This window comes from Cyrtonyx montezumae, unplaced genomic scaffold (assembly GCF_038088225.1).
Source record: "Cyrtonyx montezumae isolate F1298 unplaced genomic scaffold, pur_monq_1.0 scaffold_9, whole genome shotgun sequence".
Classification (NCBI taxonomy): Eukaryota; Metazoa; Chordata; class Aves; order Galliformes; family Odontophoridae; genus Cyrtonyx; species Cyrtonyx montezumae.
Window position 1 is genome coordinate 6,149,466 of NW_027072100.1, and position 17,674 is coordinate 6,167,139.

Consider the following 17,674-nt stretch of genomic DNA (forward strand, 5'->3'; position numbering starts at 1 on the left):
GATAAACATGGTGGCACTTTTTTCTTTGCTGGTGTTGCAGGACACAACTGTTAGATACATCAGAAAGTTTCTTGCACATTCTACTTGTGTGATGTATTTTCTACTGGTTTCATTTACCGTTTTTGATTATACCCAGGTCAGTAAGGTAGGTTATGGTTAATGTAAAAAAAAATCTAAGACCCTTTAATTTTGTTTTCCAGGCAACAGCAAAGCAGCACCACAGTGTCCTCTCCATCTGTACTCCACAAAGTGAGTGTTCCTGCCAAGAGCTATGATTTAAAAAACATATTTTGCTAAACAGCCATTTTGTGTGGACTTCTGTCACCTTTAAAAGCATTTGTCTTAAGCCTACCCACCTGTTCTTCTGTATGTCTCAGGCCCAGTGAAGAAATAGTCCCTAATCTTGTTAAATATGGAGTGAAAGAAGTTTTGAAGTACCATGTGCTGTACATTTGTACCCTTGGGAATCCAAACCTTATCACTTTGAATGTTGCTTTATTAGTGATCACAGAGGAACATGTAAAAATGTTAGATGTTTTTCATGATGCTTGGTTGTTTGGCAAACTCAAAATGAAACACAACAATCAGAGTACTGAGGTTTTATTAACTTGCACATATTTTACACAGCCCTAAATTTCCTTTGCATGTAGGCAGCTTAATCTTATTAGTTTAAATCAGGAGCTTTACACTAAAACAAACATTTGCCCCAATCTAGTCTGAACTCCCAAATTATTCATCAACATAGTTGGATAGTGCTTTATCAAAATGTCTTGAATCATTTTCCTTGTGCTCTAGAAGATTGTGCAGCAACAATTGCCTTAGACCTTCTGTTTTCTTATTCCCAATAGACATTATCCCCATATAGTGACAGTCCAGTCCTTCCCAACAATGGCAACATATGGACAGACTCAGTACAGCGCAGGAATCCAACAGGCTGCTGCATACACTGCCTACCCTCCTCCAGCACAGCCCTATGGCATACCTTCCTACAGTGAGTACTCTGTTGTCATGTTGCCTTTGAATGTGTCTTCATCCTTTTGTTCCTAGAAAAATTTATTTGAAGTCTTAAGGTTTAAAATGAAAAGTCATTTCTGTATTGTGAGTGTTCACTTAGTCTTGAAGGAAAAGCTGACTTTGTTAAAAATGGTTGGGTTACTTTGAACTGTCTATCAACTCATATCCTGGGATATGATCTTACAAACTACTTAAGGTTGAAGAAGTTCAATAATAGGATAAGAGATGGTATGAAAAACTCAGGTTCAGTAGGATTTACCACTTAGGAGCAGGAGCTGTGACTGTTACCATGACTCACTGCAGTGTAGTGAATATGGTATTTAGGTAAAATAGGCTTTGCCTTCTTACATGTGTCCTGGGGTTTCAATGATAAAAGCTACTTTAGGAAAAAAATTCTGTATGCTGTTACAGAAGATCCAGGACACAAAGCAAAGTAGGGCATTGGTGAAAAGGTACAGAGTACTTTGGTTTAGGAAGACTGTGTTTAAGTGAACGGTTGTTAGTTATAAGTGCCGTGAGCATTTGTAACCCTGGTCAACTTTTGTTCCCTACATAGCCTCACGAGCAGCTGTGGGGAGATGGTGCTGGGCTGGGAGCAGCTGGTGAATTCAGACAGAGAACTAACTAAACCAGCACTCCTAATGGTGGAAAGCCTGGCAAACCAAGTGTTAAATGTCTTCAGGCTGAGCATGGAAATAGCATGCTGTTGAGGCAATTGGGAAGTTCTTTCCACTCCTGAAGACCAAAGGGATACTGCTCTTGTTTAGGCACAGTTCTTTAACAGAAAGTTTTGAGGCTCTTTATTCTGAGCTGATCTCACGAGTGCTGAGTATTGCAACTTCATAGTTCTGTTTCTGCTGCTGGTTTCTCTCACACTCTTAAACACCTTCATTTGCTTGGCAAATACAGAATCCATTCCCAACAAGATTTTATACAGCCTTTGATAACACTTTTCCTGAAGGGAAATTCAGTGCAATAGTCTGGAAGGTCAGGGAAATGGTCTTGGCAGAGATGAAGCTCTACCAGGATGATGAGAGGAATGTTTTGAGACCCTTTCCTGGAGCTGCTTGTGCGTTTGCATCAGCTGGCTAATTTCCAAGACAAACTCTGAACAGTTGTCCTGTTAGAGCAGGTGAAAGTAGAGCCATTTGCTACTGCCTTGAGTCTTTAGGGCATACATGTGTCAGGCCCATATGCTGCTTATAAATCCTGTGGATGACCTCTTAGCATCCTTGAGCAGTTTTTTCCCTCCCCCAAACCTTATACCCTCTCTAAGATACTCAGCACAACATATGAAAAACTCCACCTGGCTGACAACCAAGAACAATGAAGCAGTATTGTTTTTAGGCACAAAAATAAAACTCAGCCAGTTTCTAGACAAAACAGAACATTGTGTGGAAATTAATTTGGTGCTAAGTTATTTCACTGTCTGACAACAATTTTAGACTTTCAAAAAGGCCCATTCGCTGAAGATTAATTGTAGCCAGGGTAGACGGAGTGTTTGCATGCAGAGTGCTGATATAATTGAAAATCATGGGATGTTATGAAAAGAGGCTTCTCTGCACACACTCACAAATCCCTTTACTTCCCCAGCAGTAATGGACCCGAATGCCTGCACTAACACATGTTCACTCACTGTCCAAATAAACTTCCTGCATTTCACAATACAGCATTGTCATGATGCTAGCTTGTACTCAGATTGTATTGCAGCTATTCTCACCTAAAGCTTAAAGAAGTAGTTTTGTTAGAGAAGATATTATCTGGGGGAAATTATTCACAACCTGAGAAAATGCAGACTTATTGCTTCTAAGAGTCATTAAGCAAGAAAACAGCATGTTTGGTGAAAGGCACGTGAATTCGACTTGTCTTTTGGCAGGTTTGTCTGTAAGTGCTAACAGACGACAACAGCCTGGGAAGTGTATAAATCCAAGGCCAGAACATCAACAGGGTCTTTGTTTAGCTCTAGTGCTCTACCATGTGTCCATGGCTATTTTTTTTTTTGTGCAAATAGGTGTGCAAGGAAGGAGGAAGATCACACCAAGGGTTCATAATAGCATGCGTCTTTCAGCTGTTTATATTAATAATACAGCTGTAGAATCTTGGCAGCATCTCTGAATAAAATACCAGCCCTTTTTACTATCAGCAGAGGTTTCATCAACACTTGAATCAGAAAGGGCTGCTCCTCTGGTAAACTGCCAGTTTAATTGCCTGATTGAAAAGATTTTGTGGCTTCAGGGCTTATGTTTACTGTTTCTGAACTGAATGTTGTATCTAAGTGAATAAATGATAACCCTCCTATATGACCTGCTAATAAATACTTAATTACCAAACCTGAAAATATAATAGAAGTAAAAGATATGTCTACTGTGAACAGAACAGTTCATTTGCTGCAGGTCCTGTTGCTTTGTTAACCGTTGCTTACATCTGATAACTGTTCAGAAAGGTCTTGAGTGAATGAGTTTGTTTAACACCAAAACAAAACTGTTTTTCCATAAATTGTTTTTGAAAACAATGTTATTTGTGTTCTCTTCTCTTTCTAAGGAAAAGTTCATTCAGGTGTGGATACAGGATGTGGCTGACTCAAATGCTATTTGTGGTGAATGCACTTGACTTGTTTTACTTGAGAGCTCTTTGAGATATGAGGATAGTTTTAAAAAATCGTAAAGCATAGGTTAAAATCTATCTGAAATACTGTTAATTCCTAATCTTTCTTTTTTATAACTTTACGTTACAAAATGCACATTCTGCTCTCGGTTCCTGCAATATGCTCCAAAGGCATCAAAACAGAGGACAGTCTGAGCCATTCCCCAGGACAGAGTGGGTTTCTTAGTTATGGATCCAGTTTCAGTACTCCGACTGCTGGACAAGCACCGTATACCTACCAGATGCATGGTAAGTACAGCTTGCTGCTTTGTGGGATCTGTTATGAGAAGTCAGAATAACATAGCCCTGTTTAGATCAGTTCTTCTTTTGCAATTACAATAAAAAGATTAGCACTAGACTGACAAGGTAGGGGAGAAAGTAAGATTTTGGAGGTCTGTTGTGCTTATCAAGGAATTTATTTCTGGCAAAAGTACTGGATTTAACACTGAGGTACCCTAGCAAAACTCCATGTATGACCACTATAAGCTTTGCCTTCCTGCAGAAAATGTTGTGTTTGATTCATCTCCCTGTTTTAACTCATAAAGTACCAATACCATTGAAAAACTAAAGGCTACCAGACGAAGTAAAGTTCTGAAAAGCAGACTTGAAAGCAGCTGACTTTTTCCCAAAAGTTCCTAAGTAAAAAATTAATAAGTTTAGAAGCTGTTTTATTATTGTCAAAACATTAACTGATTTTATAATAGTGAATTGGTTTTCCTTATGTCTTCAATGACACAGCCTTCTGCTTGGAGCTTTGTAACATTTTGTTTTTTGTATAACAAAGAAGGTCAAAATACATTTTATTCCTAAAAGTGAAAGTTCTTTTTAGTCATTCCATTCAGAAGCCATACAAAACACCAGATCCCAGGAGAATCAGTGTTGATTTACCAGCTCCAGGGAAGTCATGAAAGGGTTTAAAGCTGAAATAGAAAGAAGTGAGAAGTAAATTCAAATGCTGGAAGTTCACTTGTGATGCCTTTTAACTCATTTTTAGCATGGAATTGCATTTCTTTGAGTATTTTAATGTTGCTTGTCAGAACGAGAGGTATTTGTTTTCTTAAATGTCATAACATGCTATTTCCTCCAATGTCCCTTGCTCCCGATCTTTGTCAATTACATTTATTTATTTATTTATTTATTCTGAAACTTGCAGAGTCATTAGGCTTGGACTGGAGGGCAGTGTTAAAATTTGGACATACTCTGTTAATCTGAAAATAAAAATACCTGTCCAGGAAATTCTTCAAGCAGTGATGATCGATTTTAATGCAGCAACAGCAGATGAGAGGAACCATAGGATAACCATTTCAGCTTTATCAATCGTTTTACACACAAAAAGGAGAATGAGACTCTTCAGAGGAAAGCATGTTCTAGAAAGTTTAAGATCGTCCATCTTAGGTTCTGTTGAGTGGTAAGAGTCAGACACACAGGCTGAGTATGCTGTGCTCCTTACTGCTGTGGCTGAATATATTCAGACTCACTAGTTCAGCAGCAGCTTTGGTACAACTGCAGCAGCTCTGTAGGCAGCAGTGTGAGCTCTCTGAGAGGCTGATTTGTTCCAAAAAGCAACTGCTGGTGGGAGAGTAAATGATAAGGGATAAAGCTCTGCCTTGTCCTTCCCTCTGATATTTTTCAAGGACTGAAAACCCCAGAGAACTTGTATGACTTGCCCACATTCATGTAGAAGTTGTAAGAGAGAAATCAAGTCTCTTACTTTGCTTTTTTATATCATTGGGGATCTTTTTAAAAACTCTCTTCACAGTGCCCTTCACTGCCACTACATAATGCTATCCTCCAGGTAGTGAAGACCAGGAAGGAGGAAACTGTATTTCCTCTAGAGGTCCCTTCCAACCCCTACAATTCTGTCATTCTGAGATTCTCAGCCCTGAATGTAAAAGATGGACAGACAGATCTGCTTTGATTCTGAAAGCAAATAAAATCCTAAATGGTTATGTAAACTGGGAAACATGGTAAAATCAATTTTGTTCTAGAAATGACTAGTGAAAGATAAAGTCTGAGAGATAACCCTTGGCTCAGACTTTGTGCTAGTTTTGTCAGAGCACATATCTCTAACACAAAGGTGTTTTTTTTTTGTGGCTTGGATTCCATATGAGACATGTTGGAGACTCCTGGGTTGAATATGTCGAAAAACCACAAAAAACAAAAGCAAACAGCAAAAGCCCCACAAGAATAAAAACAAAAAACCTCAGAGCTATGATTTTCTAAATCATGTCTCCTACAAAATTCATCCACACTATCTTAAATAGGACTTCAAATTTTTCTTTCTGTTTTACTCCTTGAACATCTCAGTCTTGTCTTCAAACTGTGTTTCACTGTCAGCACGGGAAGTCCTCTCTCTTTGGTAAAACTGGCTTGCATTACCAGCAGAGGTAGATGCTGGAGTGTGACAGCTTGTTTGCTGCGTTGTCAGTGAGCTGAAGCGCCATGTGTATGCCCTCCTGTTTTGTTCTGCATCTTCACTAACCACTGCATGATTAGATGCTAATTATTGTTGCATCACTGTTGACTCTGTATAGGCATTTTCTTTTCCTGCCATGGAAGATCAGTGTATTGCAGTCTAGGTTCCTGTTGCTTTTTGTTTTCCCAGAATGCAGCTCCCACATGTGCTTTGTGTTAGCCTAGAAGAATCTGAGCTGTTTGGGAAGGCAAACTCTTCACTCATTTGGGACTGAAGTTTTTAAGGTGGCCCCTTTGTTCAATTAAGAGGTTTAGACAAACAAGTTTTGTTTCATCAGCACTTGAGAATGTTAAACTTGTAAGGAATACTGACAGTTGAGAATGCTGTACTAAGTCAGGCTGGAAAAAACTTTATGCATAAATGTATGAGTATGAATGTGCCCAAGGTGCTTTCAGATAATGTTTTCTAGGGTGGTGCTATGGTATTAGATACATTTTCTTCTTTTTGTTCAGATATTTATGCTAGGCATATCATTGCAGCCAGCTCACTTAAGCCATCAACACAAAAGGAAAACAGAGGAAAACTGTTTCTGCAAGTGGCAGGTGCTTACTCCAAGGCAAAAGGAGCACAAGTAAATGCATTTTCCAGTTGTAAACAAATATTTCCACCCTTCTCTAGTCTGAAGCTCCCTGACCATGCAGTTTATTTACCTTGTTGAGTGCTGGTGAAAGGTTTGAGTGAGAAGCTGGGAGCCTTCCTGTGCTGAGTGCTACTGAGGAATGTGCACTCCGTGCTTTCCCACGCTGCAGCACCTGGGGGCAGGGAGGCAATTGTTCCATCTCCTTAATCCAATGGAGCAACTCTCCATGCCACCCAAGCTCTAGGACCATTGGGACTTTTGCCAAGTTCACATCAGCCCTGTTGGTCACCCCATTAATGACCCCAGGCAGGGACTCTGGCTGATGGGATTAAACAGCTGAAGGTGCACATTTTTATTTAAATACTTTTATTAAATCAAATTTCAGGGGGACTATAAGAGTCAAGTTCTTCACCCTCACTTCAAGGATAAAATATTTATTACATCATGTCAAAATGGAGATCTTGAAGAGTCTGACAAGTGCAATGAGTCAGCAAGGAAGGACATCTCCAGGAGTGTCTGCTTCTTAGTTTTGCATTTTAAAACGTGAGAGAAAAAACACCTTTTTCAAGCTAGCTCTGAGTATTCTAAGTTGGTAATACCTCAGGTACCTAAGTGAAATAACTTTTGACTGCTGTTGGCTTCTATTGAACATGAGCTCCCAGAGCGACATAGTGAAGTTGTCTGCAGACAGGCGTGGGTGGTCAAACCATGAATCTGGAACAGCTTGTGCAGACTGTGCAAATCCTCACAGTCCCCTTGCTTATGAATTACGTGGCTAGGAAATAGGTGTGTTATGTCAATCACCAAGGAATAATGGCCTTTTGGATGACAAATATTTTGTCTCATGAGGCTCTAGGACAAATGTTCTCCTTCAGTACTTGCCCAGGTAGTTGGAGCTGTTTGGATTGCTCTCATGTTTCTTTGGAACCAACACAACCTCTGGCTGAGATATAAGTGTTATGTTGAAGCCTCACCTCCCTGATGGCTCTTTTGGCACTTCTGAATCCAGGTTTCCTCAAGTCTGTTGATTTTCTCCACAAACACAGATGATGCAGATGCAGTGGGCTAGTGTTCAGCTTTTCATTTTTTGCTGCAGTTACCAATTGGATCTTGATCAAGAACAGAGTCCACTGAAAGGCAATAATGGGGATAAAGCATTCTTTCAGTTACTAACTGGTAAAGAAAAAAAAAAAAGCAGAACTATTTTACAGACAGCCAGAAGGGGAAATCTATTTTCATGCTTTCTTAGCATGAAAATAAATTAAATGTGGAAGGGCTTATAAGCCAAATAGCTAATGCAGTATGTCACACACATATTTAATATAAAAGATGAGGTTGGCAAGGTCCATATCTGCCAGAAATGACATGAAACTATAACACAAAGGTACTATAGATTGAAATAATGGTTTTAATTTCCATGTAACACAGTGGATATGATAGTATTTTGGCAGACTGAGTAACATTCAAATAGTCTGAAATGTAGTATTACTTACTCTGAAGGACTGACTTTCTTCTCTTGCTTTTAATCAGTGCTGTATACAGCGTTGACTCAGGTCACTGTTGTATTTACAAATTAATTTGTTGTAATGAAGCTACAATATCTGAAATATGCATGTGACCAGTTCAGGGAGGCAACTCATTTTTAGAGCTGTGAATCAGAAGAGAAGGTAACAGCTTGCATTACTTTTCTGTCTTTGATATAAAAAATTGTAATACTGTGGGAAGAAATGAAAGCTGCTTCAGGTCTGTGCCATTTCCCAATGGATCCTTGTATAACTATGCAATTGCAGTACTGACTCTCCAAAGAACACCATAATTTACATATCAGAAATATATTTTATTCTTAACATTTATTTTTCAACATTTACATGTTCTTACAATTTCGCAGTTTAGTGAGCTGTTCAGAGTTTTGGTAAAATTATTATTCAATAATAAAAATAGAATACAAGGCACAAAGGTTGTATTCTGCCCCACAGAGCTTACCATCTAAACTGGCAATTGAGGAAACTACTTCGTGTTGGGTGAGGATCCTCTGAAGCTAATGACATGAAGTCACTCTGTTTTCTGGTTTCTCTGCACTAATGGTGAAAATGCAGACTTGAGCTGCAGTAGTGCAAGCAATTATACTGCATTCCTCCAAGTCTTACCCAAATGATTTTGTACCTCAAAGAAGGAGAATAGGTCACCTTTCAACCCTAGCACTTTTGGATTGAATCTTTGGTGTGCTTCTCTTTTTCTGCAATACTGTGCCTATTAGAGCTCATTAAGACTAGTAAAACCATCCACATTTCACAATAATTAATAATTATAAAAATTTTCATCCATCCAAAAAGACAGTCAGAGTATGAAGTGAATGTTTCAATTAAAATATGTTGATTTGGGAGGGGTGTTGGTTTTTTTTTTTAACAACAATACTCAGATCCATTTTTTATACATTCACTCTTCAGACATCAGGTCATAGTTTCCTGTGCATTTTACATATGACATTGCCTGATTTTACTTGGTTACTGGAGGAGATTCTTGATACTGCCAACAGTTGCTTTGGATTTGTGCAGGCAGTAGTTGTTTTATTCAGTCTTGCTGGTAACTAGCATCATCTTTCATCCCCCTCCTTGCTGCTTCTCTTCTCATGTGTTGATCTTCCTGTCCCTTGGATTGTGAATGAAGAGAAAACTAGGTGACCTTCTGTTCACTTGGAAAGGTTTTGGTCTTCACATTAGCATAAAAGAATGGAATCCAGTCCTGTTTATTATTAAATGTGTGAGGAAATCAGTGGAATGTAATAAACTTATCATTTAATCAGCTATGTGAAATACTAAGAGAAAACTACGCTTGGCACATTAGCTAACATAGAAAACCATAAGCTATATAGAGAGAGCAATGGCAGGCAGCTTCTAGCACATTACCTGCAGTCACATGAGCTTCTGTTACCCCCTTATTGCACATCAGGCCATCCCTTCTCAGCTTGTCATTAATTCCTAGACAATGCCTTGCTCTTCAGTTATTATTGCTAAAATGACAGCTGGAATGAAACTGAAGTTGCACAACAGTTAAAACTATGCAGATACTGTTGTTGGGCAGGAAAAGATTTGACCATTTTTTTAACAGTGAAATTCATCTGCCCACAAAATACTTTTTATATTACAAAGGAAAATTCAGTTACGTAACTGGGATAACTTTCCTTTGCCAAGGAATTGCAAAGCAGTATTGAGTTCAGTGCAGACATAAATTTGGGGCCAAGGACCTACGCAGTGAAATTCTTTGCTACTGCTGAGCATTTGTTTTCTGTGTAGAGTCAATTCTGATCAGCTATCAAATGATGAATGAATAGGAAGTGTCATATCTTTGCACAATACTGATTTGAAATGGGCTAGCTATATACATTGCTTATGTTTGTGGAATTAATTGTTTATGCTTGAGACAAAGTAAAATCTGACTATTTAATTGATTGAAATGTTCCATTATGCTGAAAACATTTTGGCTCATGTTAATATCTGGATAATGTTTTCAAAGAGGAGCCTGAATTTCTTGCAATCGTGTGCCAGTTTGTTACATATTTAATATGAGTCCATAAATATCTATTTGGCATGAATAGGTAGCTCTACGTGCATGAATTTTGCGAAGGAAGTGGCATGTTATATTTTAAGCCTGATTCTTTAAGTCATTTGTCTTATCACTTGGTAACAAAATGCCCTTCTCAGGGCAAATTTCAATTTACACTTCATAAATCTGGACCATGCTTTGTTACACAGACAGATCCACTTGAAGTAACAGAAAAGAAAGGATAGGGAGAGTATGTTCTCAGCGAACTGTAACTCAGATGCCTTAGGTTCATAAAATTAAAAACTCAGTAGAAAATGAGTGGCGTCTTTTAAAAGCTTCTGCTTCACAGATGGTTTGCATTAGTTGCAGTCTAAAACTGTGGCAGCAAAGCTGTCCTCCTCTCCGTGGTTCAGCAGAGAGAGGCCTCTCTTCAGGAGAGGTCAGACCTCACTTTTTACAGTGTAAATACAAGTTTTCCCAGAATAAGAGCACAGTCACCCTTTCAAAGATTTCTAAACATGAGTGGCTGACCACGCTACATTTACTTTGTTTTAAAACCAGCTATCTTACAGGAGAGGGAGCTCATAGGGAGAAGCAAGGGTGTTGACAGTGATGCACTGGAAGCTGCAAGGATCTTTGCTACTGCTATCTGAAGAGAGAACTCAGCTTTACCTTTTCCCATTTCAAATATAATTTCAAGTATAATTTTGAAATTCTATTATTCTCTTTCATATAGGTGCCATGCAACATCAACGTAGAATGTAGTCTCATTGCAAAGGTGCTTGGGTTTAGTGAAGATTTCTGTTTGTGGATTGTATTTTGTTCATTTTTGTAGGTTAAAAGGAAATTTGTAAGATGGTAACAGCTTGGGAAATTATGAACTTGGCCTTAATTATTCATTTATGGTGCAGTTGGCATAGAATATGCTAAAATGTTACAGAAGCTTCACTGAATAATTGATTTGGTATACCTAATAATGTTTTCTTGAAAATATCTAGAATGCAATAGAAGAGCTAATATAAAATTACATATAAAAATTTACATTAAGAAACATCATACTCACATAGTTAAACACATGAAATTTGGAAAAGCTATGATTCTTGGTACTTGTGCAGCAATTGTACAGCTTTTTTGTGTATGTCATTTCCAAACACTGTGTAAAATAATGCCCCTGTGGCAAAAATAGATTGCAGTCATAAGATCAAAGACCATGATGATGTTTGTGGACAAGTAAGTCTGACTCTGCTTCACTTAGCACAGGCTTTGCAAATTAGAAGTTTCTTAGCTGCTGTGCTGGCATCAGATAACCCCCTTGAATGTTTTTCTGTTTTTTTGTAATATGCAGTTTGGATGCACTTTCTATTTGTATTGGCAGGGTTCAAATAGCGAAACTTCTGTTCTACAGTGCTGTGACATGTAGGACTTTCCTTTTTCCTTCTTCATCTTGCCCAGTTATCTGTCAATGGGTCTGAAGCAGTGTCATGCCCTGGATCAGGTTGCATCAGGAAGAAGCTTTAATCTTTGGTGGCCCCAGAGTCCCCTGGAGAAAGTTTTCTTGGTTGTTTTGTTTTTGTTTGTTGTTTGTTTGTTTGTTTAATGAGATTTTACAGAAACAATCTGTATCATTGTTTCAGGGATGTTTGATTTTTTATCCCAAAATATTTCCCTGTGATTTACATTTGAGGACAATCCAATGTGATTTCCTTCTGTAGCTGCATCACCATTTGATTAAAATGGTTGAAAGGAACACTTTCTCAAAAAATAATAAAATTGAGTTGGTTTCGCAGGTCTCAGATCTGGAGAGTGAATATAAACCATCCCAGCACTTTCAACACCGTTGTTGAACTGGATTGATCTCAACAGGTGACCCGGCTCAAAAGCATGGTAAAAGCCAGGCCTGTACAACTGGCCTGGTTATCACTTGTTAGAGCTCTTTGAGGCTCTGTGGGTTGAATACTCTCAGAAGCAAGCAGTGGGGAAAGAGCTTTGACTAAGAAAAACTGTACTGTGAAATATGTTTAGTATCACCATTCAAAGTGCCCATGAACACCTGGTCAGCCTAGCAGGAGTGAATGGGATTGTAGTGGAAGACGAATGGACATATTCTAAATGGGTTGCATGTCAGAGTAATATCTGCAGAAGGTGTTTGTGTGCTTCTGGGAGCAATATCCTTTAATAGACACTGCTGATGTCAAGTGCTATAACGTGGTAGAACCATGCTTTCATCTAGGTTAATACAGTGTACTCTTCCCTATACTGTCTGAGCCCTTTCAGACAGAAATACAAGACTGTTCTTGGTTCATTATGCCTAATGGCAAACAGTTGAGCAATATGCTGCAATGTACATGTGGGTTGAGTTTTTATTCTCCTTTAACAGGTCAGATTGTCTTGAAATACCTCCACAGCTGACAGCCATGCAACATTTTATGAGCTTTCTTGCCCAATAAATGCAGGCAGATGTTGTTGGATTGGAACATTACAAGGCACTGGAGTATAGCTGGTGGGAGGTAATTTTGAAGAGTGCTTAACCTCTGGCTAAAAAAAGTAGCAGCTTGGAGAATGCAATATTTACTGCAGGAAACATTAGCTTGTCAAAAGAGGTTAAGTACTGCAAAGAACCTTTTTGAATGACCATGCAAATCTTCATCCAGATGTGTTTCATAGTGTAGAGTAATGCATGCTCCCCTGGGAGTTAGACTAAGGCCTTTCCTTGTATCATTTGTAGTCAACATTGTTTCCTATAGGGAAACAGCTTGCTAACCTAAGAATATACAAGCAATTATAGGCAGGCTTGTGAAGTATCATGCAAATCAGCTGAACCCCATAAGCATTCTTTTTATTAGTTCTCCATAATCAAATAATCCTTTGAGAGAACTCTAAAACCACTGTGTCTGCGAATCCACAAGTTAGAGGAAACTCTTCAATCTAAACTTTGTTGTTCTTTTTCACCCTTCTGATGACAAGGCCTTCTGACCTGTGTAATTCAAGAACACAAACCTGATTTTCAGTTTGCCATGGTATTGATCTGAACTGTACCACAGGTCCATTCTATCCCTGTAATCACAACTCCCTAAGACATTGATATTCTTGAGTTGTACTGTGTGTTCGTAAGCTGAAATAAAACTTTTTTTTTTTAGCAATGAAAGAGCTCTAGATCTGAAGATACTAAAAATAACCATAAATATTCCCTTGTTTTCTTTACATGCCCTTGCATGAAAGGGAGAGGAAAAAGAAATGCATGTTGTAATTGCAGTGATAGAGCAGAAGGGAGAGACTGAGTAGGAGGAGAAGCTGGTGTGAAAGTTGTTGCAGAAGCAATGCACACATCATTGAATTGTCCTTGACCATGTTATAGATTTTAAAATACTTGAATTAAAATGGGAAGGAGGGAGACATAGCAAATGAAATCCATGTGTATGAATATATAACATCAATCAGCTCACAAAGAGTTTCTCTATAAATATTGCCCTTGGACACTCATATAGAGAAGGGCCACATCTACTTATCAAGAAGGAGCCATGGCACTGAATATGTACAGCATATGCATGGCTTTTATGTGGTGTCTTTTCATGCAAGTGTGTTTGTGATACCCATACTTTAAAGAGAGCGTTTTCAGTACCATACATCTAAAGAGATATTCTCCTCCAGAATCCAGATTGTTTTATTACCAGCTAAATGTTCTTTAAGCTACCTGTGAATGAGGGCATTGTGACATTTAGCAACTGGTTTGATTGAACACAGATGTGAACCATATTCCATATGGAGAAGCTCCAAAAGGAGAGACTGTAGTCTTGTTTCCGATTTGTGAGCAGTTTGAATGCAATTACTTGATATTGAGCTACCAAGATAGACAAAATCAAGTTGCTTGCTTTCACATCTATAGTATTGCAAGTGTAAAATCAGCTGCAGTTTGAGACACTCTGCTGTATTCAGAGATCAGGAAAATATATACCAATACACATGCCATATCTATATCTATAGCTATATCTATAGCTATATCTATCTATCTATCTAAATCATGCCAATATATATGAAAGTAAAAGTCCTGTGAAAAGGGAAAGTATCCATTCAGAAACGGGATGGGGTGAAGTATTTATTGCATTGCATACCCAGCAGGTTCCTGGAAGTGCCCCACTGCAAATAACCACCACTTTTCTAACACTATTCCTGCATATCTCTGTAAATTGCAAGGGCTGTTATCATAGAATCATTGGAGTTGGAAGGGACCCTTTGAGATCATCTAGTCCAACTCCTCTGCAGTGAACAGGGGGACATGTACAACTAGATTAGGTTCCTCAGAGCCTGGTCCAGCCTGACCTTGAATGTCTCCAGATCAGACTCTACATCTCTGGGCAACCTGTGCCAGTGCCTCACCACTCGAATTGTAAAAAAGTTCTTCATTATTCCTAATCTAAATCTCCCCTCTTTTAGTTTGAAAGCATCTCCCCTCGTCCTATCACAACAGACCCTGCTAAAGATTCTGTCTGTGGGAAGGCACTTTAAAAAAGTGGCTAAGTGGGGAATAGGGATAATTGCTAACATCAGGAAGCCAGGTTTATTGTTAGTTTTCCAATGCTTCTTGAGTGTAAAATTTACTGATGCAAAACTGAAATTGTGTGCAGCAGTCTCATTTTATTACTGGAATTTTTATTTTCAACAATTTAGGGAAGAAGAAGCAAGTGCTTGGGGCCAGTTTTTATATTTGTGTGTTCTGAATGGCTCAATTTTGTGAGGCTTTTCACAGAAACTATCAGGCCTCATTGAAAATATCAGGCTTAAACACTTTTGAAAGTATTCTACAAAACCAGAGTGCAAAATCCACCATGTAGGATCTAGTGCACTGTGCTCTGTTGGAAGCAGTGGAGCATGAGACAATCTCCATCCTCTCACCCCTGTGCCTTTTACCCTCTTCTCCCTGTTCACACCCCTGCTTGTGCACATACACACTTGGCTGGAAGCTCAGAGTAAGTTCATTCCAGTAGTGCAGGTCTCTCCTTCTTTTTATAATTCGCTCTACTCATTTGGAATCCAGGAAGCTGTGATATCATGTGCAGGTAGCACAGCAATAAACATGTTCTCATCACAATTTACACATAAAGCTTGAGTCCCTTGAGGTAACTCTTTCCTCTCTTGACAGCTTTAATAAAGGATGATGGATTGTTTCTAAATGACAGTTTAGGAAGATCAAAAATTCCCCCCTGCATTGTTTATAGCACTGGTGTACAAGAGCTGTTCTGTGTTCTGTGTAAGTTGTTTCTGCCTGTAAGCACTGGGGCTCTATTATTCCGCTTCACAGTGGTGAGAAATGCATAGCTACCACAGGAATATATTCATCCTGCTGCGTACTCATTGCTGTTTGACAAAATACAGAAAAGCAAAGCCTAGCTTTGGGTGCAGGTGAGGAAATGCCAATAGCTGGATGTGTTGCTGTTGTCAGGATGCTGCTCTGGGCGTTATCCCCATATGGGCCGTGCAGAGGAGGATAGGGTATTGTGTTGCGTTCCTCCCAGAGCTGCCTCTGGGGGTTCAATGCCTGGGGAGGTATGCCCTGAACCCACCTGCACTGGTGCAGCTCCCCCCAGCCAGCATGCAAAGGAGGCTTTAGGAGCCCAGGCATCAACTGCACCCTCTTTTCTCCCTCTCTGTTACATGTGGCAGCAAATTAGTTCTGGAAGGCCATCTTCCCTCTTGTTTCTTTTTGTGTGAGATTTATTTCTCACTGCATGTGCATTGTAGCTGCACTTGGCAGAATGGAGTTTGTTCAGCTGTCCATTCCCTAGCTAATCTTATGCCTTAAAATAAAAACAAGCAAGAGGATCTTTGGAAAAAGGATGCCACATGAAGATGTGGAGAGAGACATGTGGCTAACACAGCACTTCTCAGGATCATTTTTAGGGCAAGAAACCCAAGAAGAAAAAAAGGCTCAGTACCTGATGGAGCTTTTTCTGATGTTGCCTCAAAGTGACAAAATGAAGCCTAGACAAGAGTTCATTGTGGCCATACAGCAACAAAATCATACCTCTTTTACTCTATTTAGGTAACTGTGGAAGCTGAGAGTCTGAATACCCTTAGGATTGCATCAGGATGGAATACAGTATAGTCCAGCTTTCACCTCTTGTACATGCATAGTTTGTCCTCTGGAGCAAACAGCATTGCAGACACCAGAAGGAGACTTTTGGTATAGATCATAGTGACCCCACATGATCTCAAAAGGAAGTTTTCCACCCATGCAAAGGGAGAAATTTTAAAATAGAAAACAGCCTAGACTGGAGTTAAATTAGAGTTTGGACTTGCCAGAGGAATGAGATCCAGTGGATAAGAAGCTCTCAGTAATCTGGCAAATCAGGCCTGTCCGTGTGGATATTTTCTGAACCTTTACTTCTCCACCCATAACATCTTTGCAGTACTGCTTTCCCCCGTTAAGTAGTCTTGGCTGGACATCAGCTACTTTGTTGGGAAGTAACTATGTAAAAAAAAAAATTGCCTGTCCATCCTTTCTCAATATCCCAGGATGAAGCAATGTTTTTGCTTCCTGCTGTGGCCCAGAAACCTGACTGAATTTTAAACTTGAGTTGAATCCTTGTTTTCCAGCTTTGTTTCCCAGCTCCATGAATGTTTGTTTCAGTGTATTTAATTTTTGTCTTTGAATGTCTTTCAGTAAGCAGACCGCAGTCTTAACACTTATGTCAGTCATAGTTTGTGATATGCTTTTATTCTAGGTAATTTATTAGAAATTCTTCATTTAACTATGTTCTACTGTTTTTGGTTGCTGTTGTGTTTTATGAATGTGATACTCCTTCCCTTAGGCACAACAGGGATTTACCAGGGAGCCAATGGCCTGACAAATTCTGCTGGATTCAGTGCTGTGCATCAGGTATATCTCAGCATTTATTACTGGCAGCCATGTCACCTGTTTTAAAGGCAGAACAGTGGTAGATCAGAGGGGTTATCCTGGTGTTTACATATATTTAAGAAAAGTTTTACTGTGTGTTTTGCCAAGTGCCATTTTGGTCTCCTTGAATGTTATGGCCCTTTGCTGAACTTCTAGGTGTCTTTGCTAGCTTTGCACACACACACAGAATACAGTCCTTGCAGGAGGACAATGTTCTTGGTGGTGTTGCACAGTGATGCAGAGAGTTTCATCACTCCTTTGCAATTTTCTGATATGTTTTCCAGAGCAGAACACTTCACTTTTAGGATATTCTTCTTTGCTATCTCGGCACTGTGTAATAAATAGGAACATACTGAAAGAGGTGTTGGCAGGCACTGAATACTGAGCCATCTGAGCTGTCACAGTGCTTCCTTCTTTGAGATTACACCTGTCTATGGGCTTCATGCTTCAGATACCTTGAGAAGTGTGTGTGTATAAATAAACAACATGCATATATACACAAGACAGATGTTTTTTGCAGTAGTAG

General features: G+C 39.2%; 1 protein-coding gene across 5 annotated transcripts in view; it reads left to right on the plus strand.

Annotated features, from left to right (window-relative positions):
* Window positions 1–17,674, plus strand: part of EYA2 (EYA transcriptional coactivator and phosphatase 2) — a 90,231-nt gene that overhangs the window by 41,650 nt on the left and 30,907 nt on the right. For 3 of the 5 annotated variants that reach the window (XM_065754553.1, XM_065754556.1, XM_065754554.1), the window contains exons 3-6: window positions 201–247; window positions 844–991; window positions 3,790–3,906; window positions 17,063–17,130. In XM_065754553.1, coding sequence (XP_065610625.1) covers window positions 201–247; window positions 844–991; window positions 3,790–3,906; window positions 17,063–17,130 — 380 coding nt within the window. Of the gene's footprint in view, window positions 1–200; window positions 250–843; window positions 992–3,789; window positions 3,907–17,062; window positions 17,131–17,674 lie in introns of all 5 variants that reach the window. The other 2 variants (XM_065754555.1, XM_065754557.1) reach the window with 1 other exon arrangement.